Below are 18736 nucleotides of genomic sequence, written 5' to 3'. Positions count from 1 at the left end.
TGTGCAATACATCTATCATTCTGTACAGTACATCTATAATTCGAGTAAGCAGCGAATACATTATACTGTTATACTTAGTATCTACATACAGTGTGTCTTCTATTATGTAATACAGTACAAGTAGACAGATGTTTACATGTGTACATTGTATTTTAAGTCTGTACGAGCTGTGGCCGTCATTCCGAGATGCCCATGCTATATCCTAGCCGTGTCATGTACAACATGGGTACACATACCACCAGACGTCCTGTGCGATCGCAAAGAAACATTTGTACTTAAACGTCGGAAGTTATCAATAATGCCATCCTCGCCACACAATTTATGCTTGACTTTTTCTGAAGACTCTGTAGAAAACCCAAGAACTTCAATAGAAATAGTGGTGAGTTCAGTCAATATAGAAATAGTGCTGAGTTTGGCAAAGAAATAACAGAAAAATGGAAATACGACGAAAGGAAAAAAACAATTGACAATCTTCAGATTAAGAAAGCAAGACAGTTTGTATATATAAATATTGTACGACATAGCCATTTCAATCATTTAGAACTTGTCAGAAGTAAAAAAAAAAAAAAAAAAAAAAAAAAAAAAAAAAAAGAAAAAAAGAAAAGCTAAAACTATGAATAATCAATGTCTAATATGTTCTACACCATATGTAAAATACAACGCTGGAGCAGATGATATATTTAAATTAGTTTTTCATGTAAAAAGTGCCAAACCTTTTCCAAGCTACAAGGCTACAAAGCTAGGTTTGGTTACCACAGCAATTATGTTACGCTTAGACACCATAGCAATATTGTTGGGTTAAGCTATTGAGGAAGTGTTAGGTTTAACAAAAATGTGTTTGATTAAGCAACCCTAGACTTAATGTTTAGTTTCGCCGGCAAAGAAATAGTGTTAGGGTAAGGAAAGTATACGGTTAGCAAACTAGTGCTACCATAGAAATAAGGCTATGTTTAGTCGCCAAGGAAATAGTGTTAAAGTAGTAGTGTTAATTTGATAGCCAACAAAACATTCATTTTCTGTTTAACCACTATAGAATTATCTGGACAGCTTTGTAAGATTGTATACATGGGAACAAATAGAGATTTTTAACAGAGGGCCGTGTCAGTGAAGTTAGTTTTCTAGGGATTAGATATAGCGTTTACTAGAGTGTCTGTCACATTGTTACTAGATTTCCCGATTTCGCTTTTTGAAGGTGGAAACAGCAGGATTATTACCGATATTTCACTTATTGTCCAACAAAGATATCAGACGTCCATTAAGGGTCAATTGTGAGGACAGGAGGAACCGGAAAGTTCTATCTATTGGTAAGATTACAATAGGACATGTATTAATAATATCGTAGTATGGACGTGTACTAATAATATCGTAGTATTGACATGTACTAATAATATCGTTGTATTGACATGTACTAATGATATCGTAGTATGGACATGTACTAATGATATCGTAGTATTGACATGTACTAATGATATCGTAGTATGGATATGTGCTAATGATATCATAGTATGGACATGTACTAATGATATCGTAGTATGGATATGTGCTAATGATATCATAGTATGGACATGTACTAATGATATCGTAGTATGGATATGTGCTAATGATATCATAGTATGGACATGTACTAATGATATCGTAGTATGGATATGTGCTAATGATATCATAGTATGGACATGTACTAATGATATCGTAGTATGGATATGTGCTAATGATATCATAGTATGGACATGTACTAATGATATCGTAGTATGGATATGTGCTAATGATATCATAGTATGGACATGTACTAATGATATCGTAGTATGGATATGTGCTAATGATATCATAGTATGGACATGTACTAATGATATCGTAGTATGGACATGTACTAATAATATCGTAGTATGGACATTTACTAGTTATATCATAGTATGAACATGTAATAATGATATCTTAGTATCTTATCATAATATTTATATCATTTGAAGCTGTCAGTGTGTTACATGTTAATTATATACATGTACATAAAAGCAAAGCCAAGCACTCACTACCATATTGCTGTACTGTAAGAATTTATTAAAATATCAATTGTATCAATTATATCAAGTATGAACATGTGATAATGATATTGTGGTATGAACATGTAATAATAATATTGTGGTATGAACATGTAATAATGATATTGCAGTATAAAGGTGTAATAATGATATTGTAGTATAAAGGTGTATTAATGATATTGCAGTATAAAGGTGTAATAATGATATTGTAGTATAAAGATGTAATAATGATATTGTAGTATAAAGGTGTAATAATGGTATTGCAGTATAAAGGTGTAATAATGGTATTGCAGTACAAAGGTGCAATAATGACATTGCAGTATAAAGGTGTAATAATGGTATTGCAGTATATAGGTGTAATAATGGTATTGTAGTATAAAGGTGTAATAATGGTATTGCAGTATAAAGGTGTAATAATGACATTGCAGTATATAGGTGTAATAATGGTATTGCAGTATAAGGGTGTAATAATGGTATTGTAGTATAAAGGTGTAATAATGGTATTGCAGTATAAAGGTGTAATAATGGTATTGCAGTAAAAAGGTGTAATAATGGTATTGCAGTATAAAGGTGTAATAATAATATTGTAGTATAAAGGTGTAATTATGATATTGCAGTATATACATAATAATATAGGTGTAATAATGGTATTGCAGTATAAAGGTGTAATAATGGTATTGCAGTATAAAGGTGTAATAATGGTATTGCAGTATATAGGTGTAATAATAAGATTATAGTATAAAGGTGTAATAATGGTATTGCAGTATGAACATGTAATAATGATATTGTAGTATGAACATGTAATAATGATATTGTAGTATGGACATGTAATAATGATATTTTAGTATAAAGGTGTAATAATAATATTGCAGTATAAAGGTGTAATAATGATTTTGCAGTATAAAGGTGTAATAATGATATTGTAGTACATGTATGAATGTGTAATAATGATATTGTAGTATGAACATGTAATAATGATATTGCAGAAAAAATGTGTAAAAATAATATCGCAGTATAAACATGTAATAATACTGTATTTGATACATGTGGTATGAGGATGTAGTGTCACTTACTAAATTCAGCGTTTAAGAGCTTTTTCATTACTTCTGTTTATCGAAGCAAGATAACAACATTAGATAAATTGGAAATGTTGTTGTTGGTTTTGTTATTTCGCGGCATAATTGTTTAAACGAAACAACAATATTTTATAGCTTAAACTATCATTTAACAATGCAACGACACGACACATAAGAGCTTCCAAACACAACAGATAATTAGAAATAAGCAACTAAGGGATAACATTGCTGACCCATTCAAGCTTCAAATCCCAGCTACACAGTTTCATACCACTCAGAATTAGCCATTGTATAGCGACTCGAAAACTGGGATGTTTGCAAGATATTTGTGTTCCATTCACAGAAAACTTCATGGAAATCCACATTCTTACGAAAGACGGTGATCTGGAATGGAAATTAGAAAACACCAAACTATGTGAAAACAGGGGGTTTATTACATTCGACGTGAACAACATCAGAAAGGGGTAAGTATACAAAGAAATAGATGTTTAAATACCGTGAAGTAGGGAAAACAACCAAGGCCATACTGAGTTACTATAAAATAGTAAGTGTTTTGGTAACATAAAGAAAACGGTAAGTAAAATCGGTGCTAATAAGAATTGCACAGGCGATTATTTTGGATAAACAGCTAATTCCGTACAGATTTTCATATATTTAATTAAGCTGTTTAATTTAAAATAAAGACAAGTAAACTTGTTATTGCAGTGTGAAGAAAGCCGTAGCTGTGATGCTGTCCAACTACAGAATAGTACGTATTGATTATTAATATATCTTACAATTCATTCAATATATATTACAATTTAGACAGCCATGTTAGGAATATTGTGTGAAAGTATTTAACCAACATCCACAAACTCGTACATAAACTACAAAGCCTCCGATTGAATAATATAACAAATTAACAGAGGCAATTCAGATAAACAATTATTGCTACGTATTTTTGGGACACATTTATTACACAGCTTTGAAAAATGAAATTTATATATTATTCCTGAAAAAAGCAAGAATACTTATTTCATCACGTTAAATGACATTTATCTGTCTTGAATATATTGGTCATTTCTTTTATCTTATTTCTTGTTTGTATGTTTTTCAGTCTTTTTCAGAACCAGACAACGAACATTTAGGTATGTTAACACACCTTTGATAGTTTCTATATAAAGACACGACAGAGTCCTTTCGTCAGCCTCATATCTTGACAGTACCCAGCTCCTGGTAGTAATGATAACCACACTACTTTAGTATACAAGTTAACACATTGATCGGGATAGTCATATTCAAGAGCTTAACTTTAATTTGACTGTGATATCATTTTCTTATTACTATTATTGTAAGTTTTACATTAAACACTGTACATTTTTTACTTAAGAGGATACTAAGTTTTGTAATTTATGGTTACACAGAAAGAGAGAAGGAACTATTACTTGGGATATACAAAGATCGTATCTACACAAAGCACTGGCGACATATTGGTATAGCCCTTGGTATGACTCAGCATTACCTCAACAACGTGGAGAACAAAAAACCCCGATCGCTTCAGGAGAAAGTCTGTATTGTATTGGGAAGGTGGCTAAAGGATAACCCGTCCCGGTCTTTACGTCACGTACAGAGTGTCTGGAACTAACGCAGCAATGAAGAATGGATTCATGAAGAATGGATTTGTGTCTGGAACTAAATCAGCAATTTTCAATTTCAAAAGTATTTTATTCACAATATATATATATTACAAACATATAAGTTCAAATTAAAGAAGATGTTAGAATAGTATTGACAAAAGAATCAGACGACAGGCTATGCCTATATCAGTCTTCTTCTATTTCCGGTAGCTATGTACAATGATTAAATATATAGAATGTTGTAATTCGTGTTCATCTCACACACATGCACACCCACACCCGCACCAGCTTATGTGTAATATTCATTGTTTAAGGAACAAAACTTGACTGAATAATAATAATAATAATAATAATAACAATACATGAATATTAATTTGGATTTAATCTAGCATGTATAAGTAACGAAATGTTTTGATGATTTAATATAAAAGTCAACATGTATAAGAATAGTATTATTTAATTGGCCAGATGCATTACTAATACCAGATAATAAACAGTGCAGATTTAAACATCCTAATTGATTATAAATAGTGGTAATATGATGCCTAATATTTGAATACAGAGGACATTCAAAGAAAAATTGTATTAGATCTTCCCTCTGTGCACCACATGCACAGTAAGCATCATCAATTAGATGGTCCTGTAACTTATCAAAGTTAAGATCACTTTTACAATTTTTAAACTGACATAAAATGATGTTAAGTTTCCTCGGAACACAGTTGATAAACGTTTCTGAGACAGATGTATTAAAAGTTTTTTAAAGTTTCTTTTTATAAGATGAAATTGAGATAGAATCTCGTATGTTGCTTTCAAGTACATTCCATATTACCATGGTAGAATGGAAGAAGCTATTCCTATAAGTAGTAGTTCTTGTCTGTGGTATATTAAAGAATCTACTATTTCTGAAGGTATAGTTATTATTTATATTTAGAAATGGTTGAATGATATCATCGAGATAAGTTGGAGTGTAATTATTAAGAATCCTATACATTAATGTTTGTTTATGATTTTGTCTTCGTGTGTGTAAATTTTCAAGTTGTGTTTCAGTATACAGAATGTGATGAGATGTACTTCGTCTGAGGCCAGTAATTAATCGCATAGCTTCTAGTTGAACTGATTCTAAAATATCTGATTCAGATTTGGTACAATTATTTCATACTATATCAGAATATTCTAACACAGGTCTTATATAAGAGACATATAATGCTTTTAATGTAGTTTTTAAAATCCTAAGAATACTAGAGTTAGCTTTTTTTTATAAATATTTGAAATGTGATCTGCCCATGTCCCTTTACTGTTAAATGTTAGTCCTAAGTGAGTATGGTGTTCATATTGTGCAATTGGAGTATTGTTAAATAGCTGTTGAGGATGATTGTTAATGTGTCTACGACAGAAGTTAATAGCTACAATCTTATTTGGATTGAATAGGATTTACCATTGCGTTGACCATTTAGAGATTGATTCGAGATCATCGTTGAGCATGTTAGGATGTAGGTGTTGTAAGGTCATTGCTATTATTTACTATAACATAGAGAGAGGTATCATCTGTAAAGAGTTTTAAATGAGAGGTTACATCGTTAGTTATATCAATAATAAAAAGAAGAAAGAGAAACCAGCAATATGACAGGGAATAGTGTGTGAGACTAAAACACTGGCATTGATGTACAGGTTTTTGTGTCTTAAACTAAAGCAGTGATGGAGGATAATTTACATTGTCTGTATTGAGCCATCAGTTAAGTAGTAGTTTGTATTTGAGACTTTATAGAAATTGGTTCGGAATAAATTTATGTACGTGACTTAGCCATTGGTTTAGGATTTATTTGTGTCTGTGACTTAACCATTGGTTTTGGATTTATTTGTGTGTCTGTGAATAAACAAACGATCGAAGTGTGATCGATGAGTGCATGGGAATAGGTTAACAATGTATGATTGTTTCATGCGTCCGTATCGCATAATTAAGAGAACTTACATTCAACAACTTAAACTTTGACGTCATAATGTCAATATTATTTGTTTATTAATGACGTAGCTAAATTATTCACTTCACATCTATTGATGACATCATGTAAATAACGATGACTTACTTCGCCCGAAGGAGCCCTAAAAGGCAGAATGGTTACGCGCGCAGTTTCGTGTATATGTTATTTATATACCTATATGTATACAGGTCATACAATGGTAGTATAGATATTTAAGATAATCGCTTTACGATGGTTACAAGGTTTAAAAAGGTTAGCGATAATCGACACTATTTGCTTTGTATTGGTTTTAATTTTTGAACAGCACATGATGTCTCCAATAGATGTATAGAGGATATTTTGTCAAAATAATGAGCCTTAGTATTTGTTTATTTTAAATTATTTTTGTGAGAAAGTGGCAACAGCTTCTATTACGATTAACAACATGACAAACAAAGAGGTAGAAGGATGCATATGTAGTACATTTAACAGTGGGACAGATAACAGGCGGTATCACAATCAAGAGTTTGGCAACAACGTGATAACAAGCGGTATCACGATCAAGGTTTTGACATCAAAGTGATAACAGGCGGTATCACGATCAAGAGTTTGAAAACAACGTGATAACAGGCGTTATTACGATCAACAATTTGACAACAACGTGATAACAGGCGGTATTACGATCAAACGTTTGACAACAAAGTGATAACAGGTGGTATCACGATCAAGAGTTTGAAAACAACGTGATCACAGGCGGTATCACGATCAAGAGTTTGAAAACAACGTGATAACAGGCGTTATTACGATCAACAATTTGACAACAACGTGATAACAGGCGGTATTACGATCAAACGTTTGACAACAAAGTGATAACAGGTGGTATCACGATCAAGAGTTTGGCAACAACGTGATCACAGGCGTTATTACGATCAACAGTTTGACAACAACGTAATCACAGGCGGTATCACGATCAACAGTTTGACAACAACGTGATCACAGGCGGTATCACGATCAACAGTTTGACATCAAATTGATGGTAGGCTGTATTGAGTTTAATAGAAAGGCAATAAAATAGATTTTTGTAGATGATTTTATTGTGTACTGTCGTCAACAGTTAAGCGTTTCAATTAGTCCAATGTTGACGGTCTCCTCTCCCAGTTGTTGACCTCTCACATCAGCACAGAAACAAACACTCCCTGTACATTGGATGGGATCATAGCTACCAATCGCAGTACAGCGGAACAACTTCCCTCGTATATTTCTCCCAGAATACTCATGTTGTGCACGTGCACAGGCTGAAATGAAACGAACGAAAATGCAAATCGTCATGTGGCAAATACATATTGTATTTCAGATCGAATTTCCTATCTTACATTGTATCATCTTCGAACGGAATTTAATATGCATGTACTATGATACTGATAGGACGGTATGATATATGAGGAATTGGCAGATTTTGTTTTGTAAATTGCTTCAAACAAAAATGGTATGGCTCGTAACGTGAAACGTAATTGTGAATATGAATTAACATTACTCTATATTTAGCAGTTTTGTTTGACAACAATCTACATGAACTTACAACAGTCGGTGTCTACACCTTCAGCTTCTGAGAAGTCTTGCTTTGTCAGGATAGTTCCATCAGCGGCGACACATCGACAGCTGAAATACACAGCATGATAAAGTAGAACATTGGACTCGAATGCATGCATTATCTTCATCCTGCCACTAAATAGCGTTTCGAAAATACAACAGGTAAAGTTTACAAATCCTGGCAGTAAAGGTGGCTGATATTGTATCACATTTCATAGAAAATGTCTAGGGTGGCTGATATTGTATCGCATTTCATAGTAGATGTCTAGGGTGGCTGCTATTGTACCACATTTCATAGAAGACGTCTAGGGTGGCTGATATTGTATAGCATTTCATAGTAGATGTCTAGGGTGGCTGCTATTGTTCCACATTTCATAGAAGATGTCTGAGTGGCTGATATTGGACCACATTTCATAGAAGATGTCTGAGGGGCTGATATTGTACCACATTTCATAGAGGATGTCTATGGTGGCTGATATTTTATCACATTTCATAGAAGATGTCGAGTGTGGCTGATATTGTACCACATTTCATAGAGGATGTCTAGGGTGGCAGATATTGTATCACATTTCATAGAGGATGTCTAGGGTGGCTGATATCGTATCACATTTCATAGAAGATGTCTGAGGGGCTGATATTGTACCACATTTTATAGAAGATGTCTAGGGTGGCTGTTATTGTATCACATTTTATAGAAGATGTCTAGGGTGGCTGATCTTGTATCACATTTCATAGAAGATGGATAGGGAGGCTGATATTGTATAACATTTCATAGGAGATGTCTAGGGGGGCTGATATTGTACCACATTTCATAGAGGATGTCTAGGATGGCTGATATTGTATCACATTTAATAGAAGATGTCTAGGGTGGCTGATCTTGTATCACATTTCATAGGAGATGTCGAGGGTGGCTGATATTGTATCACATCTCATAGAAGATGTCTAGGGTGGCCGATATTGTATCACATTTTATAGAAGATGTCTAGGGGGGCTGATATTGTATCACATTTCATAGAGGATGTCTAGGGTGGATGATATTGTATCACATTTCATAGGAGATGTCGAGGGTGGCTGATATTGTACCACATTTCATAGAGGATGTCTAGTGTGGCTGATATTGTACCACATTTCATAGAGGATGTCTATGGTGGCTGATATTTTATCACATTTCATAGAAGATGTCGAGGGTGGCTGATATTGTACCACATTTTATAGAAGATGTCTAGGGGGGCTGCTATTGTACCACATTTCATAGGAGATGTTTAGGGTGGCTGATATTGTATCACCTTTCATAGAAGATGTTTAGTGTGGCTGATATTGTATCACATTTAATAGAAGATGTCTAGGGTGGCTGACATTGTATCACATTTTATAGAAGATGTCTAGGGTGGCTGCTATTGTACCACATTCCATAGAAGATGTCTAGGGTGGCTGCTATTGTATCACATTTCATAGCAGATGTCTAGGGTGGCTGATATTGTGTCGCATTTCATAGTAGATGTCTAGGGTGGCTGCTATTGTACCACATTCCATAGAAGATGTCTAGGGTGGCTGTTATTGTATCACATTTTATAGAAGATGTCTAGGGGGGCTGATATTGTACCACATTTCATAGAGGATGTCTATGGTGGCTGATATTTTATCACATTTCATAGAATATGTCTAGGGTGGCTGATATTGTACCACATTTCATAGAGGATGTCTAGGGTGGATGATATTGTATCACATTTCATAGAGAATGTCTAGGGTGGCTGATATTGTACCACATTTCATAGAGGATGTCTAGGGTGGATGATATTGTATCACATTTCATAGAGGATGTCTAGTGTGGCTGATATTGTACCACATTTCATAGAGGATGTCTAGGGTTGCTGATATTGCATCACATTTCATAGAAGATGTCTGAGGGGCTGATATTGTACCACATTTCATAGAGGATGTCTATGGTGGCTGATATTTTATCACATTTCATAGAATATGTCTAGGTTGGCTGATATTGTGCCACATTTCATAGAAGATGTCTAGGGTGGCTGATATTGTATCACAATTCATAGAAGATGTCTGATGATTCAAGAGAAGACAACCCGCTATAAAAGATCATCGCTGCTCGCTGCTTCATACAATGTCGTTTTACTGACGGTGGTATTAAACAAAGATAGTGACGAGGAGACAGAGAACACGGGGAAGATGCTGACGAGTGGAGGGGCTGTGAACACAGATGGGTACACTGGCGGGACAGACGGAACTGAACTCAGACACAGAGGAAAATACTGACGAGGGGGAGAAAACACAGAGAAGGATACTAACGTTGATAAAGTAAACACACAGGGGGAATTAACGATGGTATAGCAAACACAAAGGGAAAATTAACGTTGGTACAGTAAACACAAAGGGGGGAATCAACGTTGGTACAGTAAACACAATAGGGGGAATTAACGTTGGTACAGTAAACACAAAGGGGGAATTAACGTTGGTACAGTAAACACAAAGGGGGAATTAACGTTGGTACAGTAAACACAAAGGGGGAATTAACGTTGGTACAGTAAACACAAAGGGGGAATTAACGTTGGTACAGTAAACACAAAGGGGGAATTAACGTTGGTACAGTAAACACAAAGGGGGAATTAACGTTGGTACAGTAAACACAAAGGGGGAATTAACGTTGGTACAGTAAACACAAAGGGGGAATTAACGTTGGTACAGTAAACACAAAGGGGGAATCAACGTTGGTACAGTAAACACAAAGGGGGAATCAACGTTGGTACAGTAAACACAAAGGGGGAATCAACGTTGGTACAGTAAACACAAAGGGGGAATCAACGTTGGTACAGTAAACACAAAGGGGGAATCAACGTTGGTACAGTAAACACAAAGGGGGAATCAACGTTGGTACAGTAAACACAAAGGGGGAATCAACGTTGGTACAGTAAACACAAAGGGGGAATCAACGTTGGTACAGTAAACACAAAGGGGGAATCAACGTTGGTACAGTAAACACAAAGGGGGAATTAACGTTGGTACAGTAAACACAAAGGGGGAATTAACGTTGGTACAGTAAACACAAAGGGGGAATTAACGTTGGTACAGTAAACACAAAGGGGGAATTAACGTTGGTACAGTAAACACAAAGGGGGAATTAACGTTGGTACAGTAAACACAAAGGGGGAATTAACGTTGGTACAGTAAACACAAAGGGGGAATTAACGTTGGTACAGTAAACACAAAGGGGGAATTAACGTTGGTACAGTAAACACAAAGGGGGAATTAACGTTGGTACAGTAAACACAAAGGGGGAATTAACGTTGGTACAGTAAACACAAAGGGGGAATTAACGTTGGTACAGTAAACACAAAGGGGGAATTAACGTTGGTACAGTAAACACAAAGGGGGAATTAACGTTGGTACAGTAAACACAAAGGGGGAATTAACGTTGGTACAGTAAACACAAAGGGGGAATTAACGTTGGTACAGTAAACACACAGGGGGAATTAACGTTTGTACAGTAAACACAAAGGGGGAATTAACGTTGGTACAGTAAACACAAAGGGGGAATTAACGTTGGTACAGTAAACACAAAGGGGGAATTAACGTTGGTACAGTAAACACAAAGGGGGAATTAACGTTGGTACAGTAAACACAAAGGGGGAATTAACGTTGGTACAGTAAACACAAAGGGGGAATTAACGTTGGTACAGTAAACACAAAGGGGGAATTAACGTTGGTACAGTAAACACAAAGGGGGAATTAACGTTGGTACAGTAAACACAAAGGGGGAATTAACGTTGGTACAGTAAACACAAAGGGGGAATTAACGTTGGTACAGTAAACACAAAGGGGGAATTAACGTTGGTACAGTAAACACAAAGGGGGAATTAACGTTGGTACAGTAAACACAAAGGGGGAATTAACGTTGGTACAGTAAACACAAAGGGGGAATTAACGTTGGTACAGTAAACACAAAGGGGGAATTAACGTTGGTACAGTAAACACACAAGGGGGAATCAACGTTGGTACAGTAAACACAAAGGGGGAATCAACGTTGGTACAGTAAACACAAAGGGGGAATTAACGTTGGTACAGTAAACACAAAGGGGGAATTAACGTTGGTACAGTAAACACAAAGGGGGAATTAACGTTGGTACAGTAAACACAAAGGGGGAATTAACGTTGGTACAGTAAACACAAAGGGGGAATTAACGTTGGTACAGTAAACACAAAGGGGGAATTAACGTTGGTACAGTAAACACAAAGGGGGAATTAACGTTGGTACAGTAAACACAAAGGGGGAATTAACGTTGGTACAGTAAACACAAAGGGGGAATTAACGTTGGTACAGTAAACACAAAGGGGGAATTAACGTTGGTACAGTAAACACAAAGGGGGAATTAACGTTGGTACAGTAAACACAAAGGGGGAATTAACGTTGGTACAGTAAACACAAAGGGGGAATTAACGTTGGTACAGTAAACACAAAGGGGGAATTAACGTTGGTACAGTAAACACACAAGGGGGAATCAACGTTGGTACAGTAAACACAAAGGGGGAATCAACGTTGGTACAGTAAACACAAAGGGGGAATCAACGTTGGTACAGTAAACACACATGGGGAATTAACGTTGGTACAGTAAACACAAAGGGGGAATTAACGTTGGTACAGTAAACACACAAGGGGGAATCAACGTTGGTACAGTAAACACAAAGGGGGAATCAACGTTGGTACAGTAAACACACATGGGGAATTAACGTTGGTACAGTAAACACAAAGGGGGAATTAACGTTGGTACAGTAAACACAAAGGGGGAATCAACGTCGGTACAGTAAACACAAAGGGGGAATCAACGTTGGTACAGTAAACACAAAGGGGGAATCAACGTTGGTACAGTAAACACAAAGGGGGAATCAACGTTGGTACAGTAAACACAAAGGGGGAATCAACGTTGGTACAGTAAACACAAAGGGGGAATCAACGTTGGTACAGTAAACACAAAGGGGGAATCAACGTTGGTACAGTAAACACAAAGGGGGAATCAACGTTGGTACAGTAAACACAAAGGGGGAATCAACGTTGGTACAGTAAACACAAAGGGGGAATTAACGTTGGTACAGTAAACACAAAGGGGGAATTAACGTTGGTACAGTAAACACAAAGGGGGAATTAACGTTGGTACAGTAAACACAAAGGGGGAATTAACGTTGGTACAGTAAACACAAAGGGGGAATTAACGTTGGTACAGTAAACACAAAGGGGGAATTAACGTTGGTACAGTAAACACAAAGGGGGAATTAACGTTGGTACAGTAAACACAAAGGGGGAATTAACGTTGGTACAGTAAACACAAAGGGGGAATTAACGTTGGTACAGTAAACACAAAGGGGGAATTAACGTTGGTACAGTAAACACAAAGGGGGAATTAACGTTGGTACAGTAAACACAAAGGGGGAATTAACGTTGGTACAGTAAACACAAAGGGGGAATTAACGTTGGTACAGTAAACACAAAGGGGGAATTAACGTTGGTACAGTAAACACAAAGGGGGAATTAACGTTGGTACAGTAAACACAAAGGGGGAATTAACGTTGGTACAGTAAACACAAAGGGGGAATTAACGTTGGTACAGTAAACACAAAGGGGGAATTAACGTTGGTACAGTAAACACAAAGGGGGAATTAACGTTGGTACAGTAAACACAAAGGGGGAATTAACGTTGGTACAGTAAACACAAAGGGGGAATTAACGTTGGTACAGTAAACACAAAGGGGGAATTAACGTTGGTACAGTAAACACAAAGGGGGAATTAACGTTGGTACAGTAAACACAAAGGGGGAATTAACGTTGGTACAGTAAACACACAAGGGGGAATCAACGTCGGTACAGTAAACACGCAGGGAGGATTAACGTTGGTACAGTAAACACAAGGGGGGAATTAACGTTGGTACAGTAAACACACAGGGGGAATTAACGTTGGTACAGTAAACACACAGGGGGAATTAACGTTGGTACAGTAAACACACAGGGGGAATTAACGTTGGTACAGTAAACACACAGGGGGAATTAACGTTGGTACAGTAAACACACAGGGGGAATTAACGTTGGTACAGTAAACACACAGGGGGAATTAACGTTGGTACAGTAAACACACAGGGGGAATTAACGTTGGTACAGTAAACACACAGGGGGAATTAACGTTGGTACAGTAAACACAAAGGGGGAATTAACGTTGGTACAGTAAACACACAAGGGGGAATCAACGTTGGTACAGTAAACACGCAGGGGGGATTAACGTTGGTACAGTAAACACGCAGGGGGAATTAACGTTGGTACAGTAAACACACAGGGGGAATTAACGTTGGTACAGTAAACACACAGGGGGAATTAACGTTGGTACAGTAAACACACAGGGGGAATTAACGTTGGTACAGTAAACACACAGGGGGAATTAACGTTGGTACAGTAAACACACAGGGGGAATTAACGTTGGTACAGTAAACACACAGGGGGAATTAACGTTGGTACAGTAAACACACAGGGGGAATTAACGTTGGTACAGTAAACACACAGGGGGAATTAACGTTGGTACAGTAAACACACAGGGGGAATTAACGTTGGTACAGTAAACACAAAGGGGGAATTAACGTTGGTACAGTAAACACAAAGGGGGAATTAACGTTGGTACAGTAAACACAAAGGGGGAATTAACGTTGGTACAGTAAACACAAAGGGGGAATTAACGTTGGTACAGTAAACACAAAGGGGGAATTAACGTTGGTACAGTAAACACAAAGGGGGAATTAACGTTGGTACAGTAAACACAAAGGGGGAATTAACGTTGGTACAGTAAACACAAAGGGGGAATTAACGTTGGTACAGTAAACACAAAGGGGGAATTAACGTTGGTACAGTAAACACAAAGGGGGAATTAACGTTGGTACAGTAAACACAAAGGGGGAATTAACGTTGGTACAGTAAACACAAAGGGGGAATTAACGTTGGTACAGTAAACACAAAGGGGGAATTAACGTTGGTACAGTAAACACAAAGGGGGAATTAACGTTGGTACAGTAAACACAAAGGGGGAATTAACGTTGGTACAGTAAACACAAAGGGGGAATTAACGTTGGTACAGTAAACACAAAGGGGGAATTAACGTTGGTACAGTAAACACAAAGGGGGAATTAACGTTGGTACAGTAAACACAAAGGGGGAATTAACGTTGGTACAGTAAACACAAAGGGGGAATTAACGTTGGTACAGTAAACACAAAGGGGGAATTAACGTTGGTACAGTAAACACAAAGGGGGAATTAACGTTGGTACAGTAAACACAAAGGGGGAATTAACGTTGGTACAGTAAACACAAAGGGGGAATTAACGTTGGTACAGTAAACACAAAGGGGGAATTAACGTTGGTACAGTAAACACAAAGGGGGAATTAACGTTGGTACAGTAAACACAAAGGGGGAATTAACGTTGGTACAGTAAACACACAAGGGGGAATCAACGTTGGTACAGTAAACACAAAGGGGGAATTAACGTTGGTACAGTAAACACAAAGGGGGAATTAACGTTGGTACAGTAAACACAAAGGGGGAATTAACGTTGGTACAGTAAACACAAAGGGGGAATTAACGTTGGTACAGTAAACACAAAGGGGGAATTAACGTTGGTACAGTAAACACAAAGGGGGAATTAACGTTGGTACAGTAAACACAAAGGGGGAATTAACGTTGGTACAGTAAACACAAAGGGGGAATTAACGTTGGTACAGTAAACACAAAGGGGGAATTAACGTTTGTACAGTAAACACAAAGGGGGAAATCAACGTTGGTACAGTAAACACAATAGGGGGAATTAACGTTGGTACAGTAAACACAAAGGAGGAATTAACGTTGGTACAGTAAACACAAAAGGGGGAATTAACGTTGGTACAGTAAACACAAAGGGGGAATCAACGTCGGTACAGTAAACACAAAGGGGGAATCAACGTTGGTACAGTAAACACCAAGGAGGAATTAACGTTGGTACAGTAAACACACAAAGAGGAATCAATGTTGGTACAGTAAACACAAAGGGGGAATTGACGTTGGTACAATAAACACAAAGGGGGAAATTAACGTTGGTACAGTAAACACAAAGGGGGAAATTAACGTTGGTACAGTAAACACAAAGGGGGAATTAACGTTGGTAAAGTAACCACAAAGGGGGAAATTAACGTTGGTACAGTAAACACACAAAGAGGAATCAATGTTGGTACAGTAAACACAAAGGGGGAATCAACGTCGGTACAGTAAACACAAAGGGGGAATCACCGTCGGTACATTAAACACAAAGGGGGAATCAACGTTGGTACAGTAAACACAAAAGGGAAATTAACGTTGGTACAGTAAACACGCAGGAGGGATTAACGTTGGTACAGTAAACACACAGGGGGAAGTAACGTTGGTACAGTAACCACAAAGGGGGAAATTAACGTTGGTACAGTAAACACGCAGGGGGGATTAACGTTGGTACAGTAAACACACAGGGGGAATTAACGTTGGTACAGTAAACACACAGGGGGAATTAACGTTGGTACAGTAAACACAAAGGGGGAAATTAACGTTGGTACAGTAAACACACAGGGGGAATTAACGTTGGTACAGTAAACACACAGGGGGAACTTGCGTTGGTACAGTAAACACACAGGGGGAATTAACGTTGGCACAGTAAACACAAAGGGGGAATTAACGTTGGTACAGTAAACACTAAGGCGGAATTAACGTTGGTACAGTAAACACAAAGGCGGAATTAACGTTGGTACAGTAAACACAAAGTGGGAATTAACGTTGGTACAGTAAACACACAGGGGGGGTTAACGTTGGTACAGTAAAAACACAGGGGGAATTAACGTTGGTACAGTAAACACAAAGGGGGAAATTAACGTTGGTACAGTAAACACACAGGGGGAATTAACGTTGGTACAGTAAACACACAAGGGGGAATTAACGTTGGTACAGTAAACACAAAGGGGGAATTAACGTTGGTACAGTAAACACACAAGGGGGAATCAACGTTGGTACAGTAAACACGCAGGGGGGAATTAACCTTGGTACAGTAAACACAAAGGGGGAGTTAACGTTGGTACAGTAAACACACAGGGGAGTTCTGATTGGATGGGGTAGAGAAACTGGTGTTAATGGACTTGTACTTACTGGCCGTACATACACTGCCGAGGGGCGTAGGTGCCGTCCTCCAGACATTGAGGTTTGGTTGTGGCGGACGGTCGGACGCCCGTTTCCTCCCATACCTGGTTCTCAAGTTCCTCGATGTAGTCATACTCACGTTGACAAGCTTGTGTAGCCTCCACGGGCTCCGGAGGATCGGTGACGTCAGTTGGGGCTGGAAATATAGTCCCACAAATATATTTTTACAATGCGACTTTTTGATATAATGAAAATATAGAAATATTTTCGTGATTTAAGGTTGATAACGAATAGATTGATATGTCAAAGACGTCCTGCATTCAAATAAAAACTTGTATTATTGTAATCTTACTTCTACCAATTAGTAATCAAATGCCTATTTGGGCAACGAAAAATGACATTCGGACGCACGATTAAAACTCCGTACCATCGGTTCCGGAATCGGTCTCGTCAGCATAGATGGCCGTAGCTATGACAAGTAAAGCAATAATGATGCCCTTCATTGTAACTGTATGTCGACAAGATCCGTTCTATAGCGTATTTGTGCGGTACAGTTAATTGGCTGATGGGCCTTATATACTGACCACTCAGGTGGGTAACATTCCTTGTCGACAGCAAGATAAATCGCGTGTGCACAGGTACGTGTAGCTGGTTATGTGGCTCGGAGTTAGTTCTCTATCCCGATGATATAATTTTGTTAATAATTTGTCCATCACATGGATGCTTGTTAACATGTGTTAGTCAAATATTCCTACAGGTGACATGAAAATTACATAGAAAGTGATAAAGTCTAGCGTGCTCACTGTCTCATCAATAATGTTGTATTGATGGCCGTCCGAGTCTCTAAATGTCTGTACGTTGTTTACATTGACTTGAAGATATTCCGTAATTTTCAATCGATTTTTAATTGAATTGCTGTTAAATCTGTTTCCATCCTACACACACAATGTATAGGAAACAATCGACCTGCTCTGTTCTTTTGAATCCTATCGGACACATTGCTTAACTAAGTATTAAACGTAGGACTATATCATTACCACTGTGTTACTCCATAGCCAGCTATATCATTACCACTGTCTAACTCCATAGCCAGCTATATCATTACCACTGTGTTACTCCATAGCGAGCTATATCATTACCACTGTTTTAGTCCAAAGCCAGCTATATCATTACCACTGTGTTACTCCATAGCGAGCTATATCATTACCACTGTGTTACTCCATAGCCAGCTATATCAATACCACTGTGTTACTCCATAGCGAGCTATATCATTACCACTGT

The 18736-nt window shown here is 37.4% G+C and overlaps 2 protein-coding genes across 2 annotated transcripts; one reads left to right on the top strand and one right to left on the bottom strand.

The window, feature by feature from the left end:
• The first annotated feature begins 334 nt into the window (after window positions 1–334).
• On the top strand, window positions 335–4810 carry LOC110450960. The gene is made up of 6 exons (XM_021498774.1): window positions 335–379; window positions 1193–1304; window positions 3456–3576; window positions 3818–3860; window positions 4209–4239; window positions 4516–4810. The coding sequence occupies exons 3-6, from the start codon at window positions 3464–3466 to the stop codon at window positions 4734–4736; spliced, it is 408 nt and encodes a 135-aa protein (XP_021354449.1). The 5' UTR covers window positions 335–379; window positions 1193–1304; window positions 3456–3463; the 3' UTR covers window positions 4737–4810.
• A 2963-nt stretch (window positions 4811–7773) lies between these two features.
• On the bottom strand, window positions 7774–17990 carry LOC110450961 (thyroglobulin-like). Its single transcript, XM_021498776.1, has 4 exons — window positions 17883–17990; window positions 17465–17651; window positions 8266–8345; window positions 7774–7981 (listed from the first exon to the last, which is right to left on the bottom strand). Exons 1-4 carry the CDS (start codon window positions 17956–17958, stop codon window positions 7794–7796), a joined length of 531 nt encoding a protein of 176 aa, XP_021354451.1. The 5' UTR covers window positions 17959–17990; the 3' UTR covers window positions 7774–7793.
• Between the last annotated feature and the right edge of the window lie 746 nt (window positions 17991–18736).

Source organism: Mizuhopecten yessoensis, unplaced genomic scaffold, assembly GCF_002113885.1.
Source record: "Mizuhopecten yessoensis strain PY_sf001 unplaced genomic scaffold, ASM211388v2 scaffold5555, whole genome shotgun sequence".
Lineage (NCBI taxonomy): Eukaryota > Metazoa > Mollusca > Bivalvia > Pectinida > Pectinidae > Mizuhopecten > Mizuhopecten yessoensis.
The sequence above is the reverse complement of the archived record's forward strand: the minus strand, read 5'-3'. Positions and strand labels throughout refer to the sequence as shown.

Bases quoted from the DNA above. Each gene is read 5' to 3' on its own strand.
- LOC110450960 (XM_021498774.1), top strand. From the start codon at position 3,464: ATGGAAATCCACATTCTTACGAAAGACGGTGATCTGGAATGGAAATTA. The intron at 3,861-4,208 runs GTACGTATTGAT...TATGTTTTTCAG, and splicing joins TGCTGTCCAACTACAGAATA to TCTTTTTCAGAACCAGACAA. The intron at 4,240-4,515 runs GTATGTTAACAC...ATGGTTACACAG, and splicing joins ACCAGACAACGAACATTTAG to AAAGAGAGAAGGAACTATTA.
- LOC110450961 (XM_021498776.1), bottom strand. From the start codon at position 17,958: ATGAAGGGCATCATTATTGCTTTACTTGTCATAGCTACGGCCATCTAT. The intron at 8,346-17,464 runs GTAAGTACAAGT...TGTGTATTTCAG, and splicing joins CGGCAGTGTATGTACGGCCA to CTGTCGATGTGTCGCCGCTG. The intron at 7,982-8,265 runs GTAAGTTCATGT...GTTTCATTTCAG, and splicing joins AGGTGTAGACACCGACTGTT to CCTGTGCACGTGCACAACAT.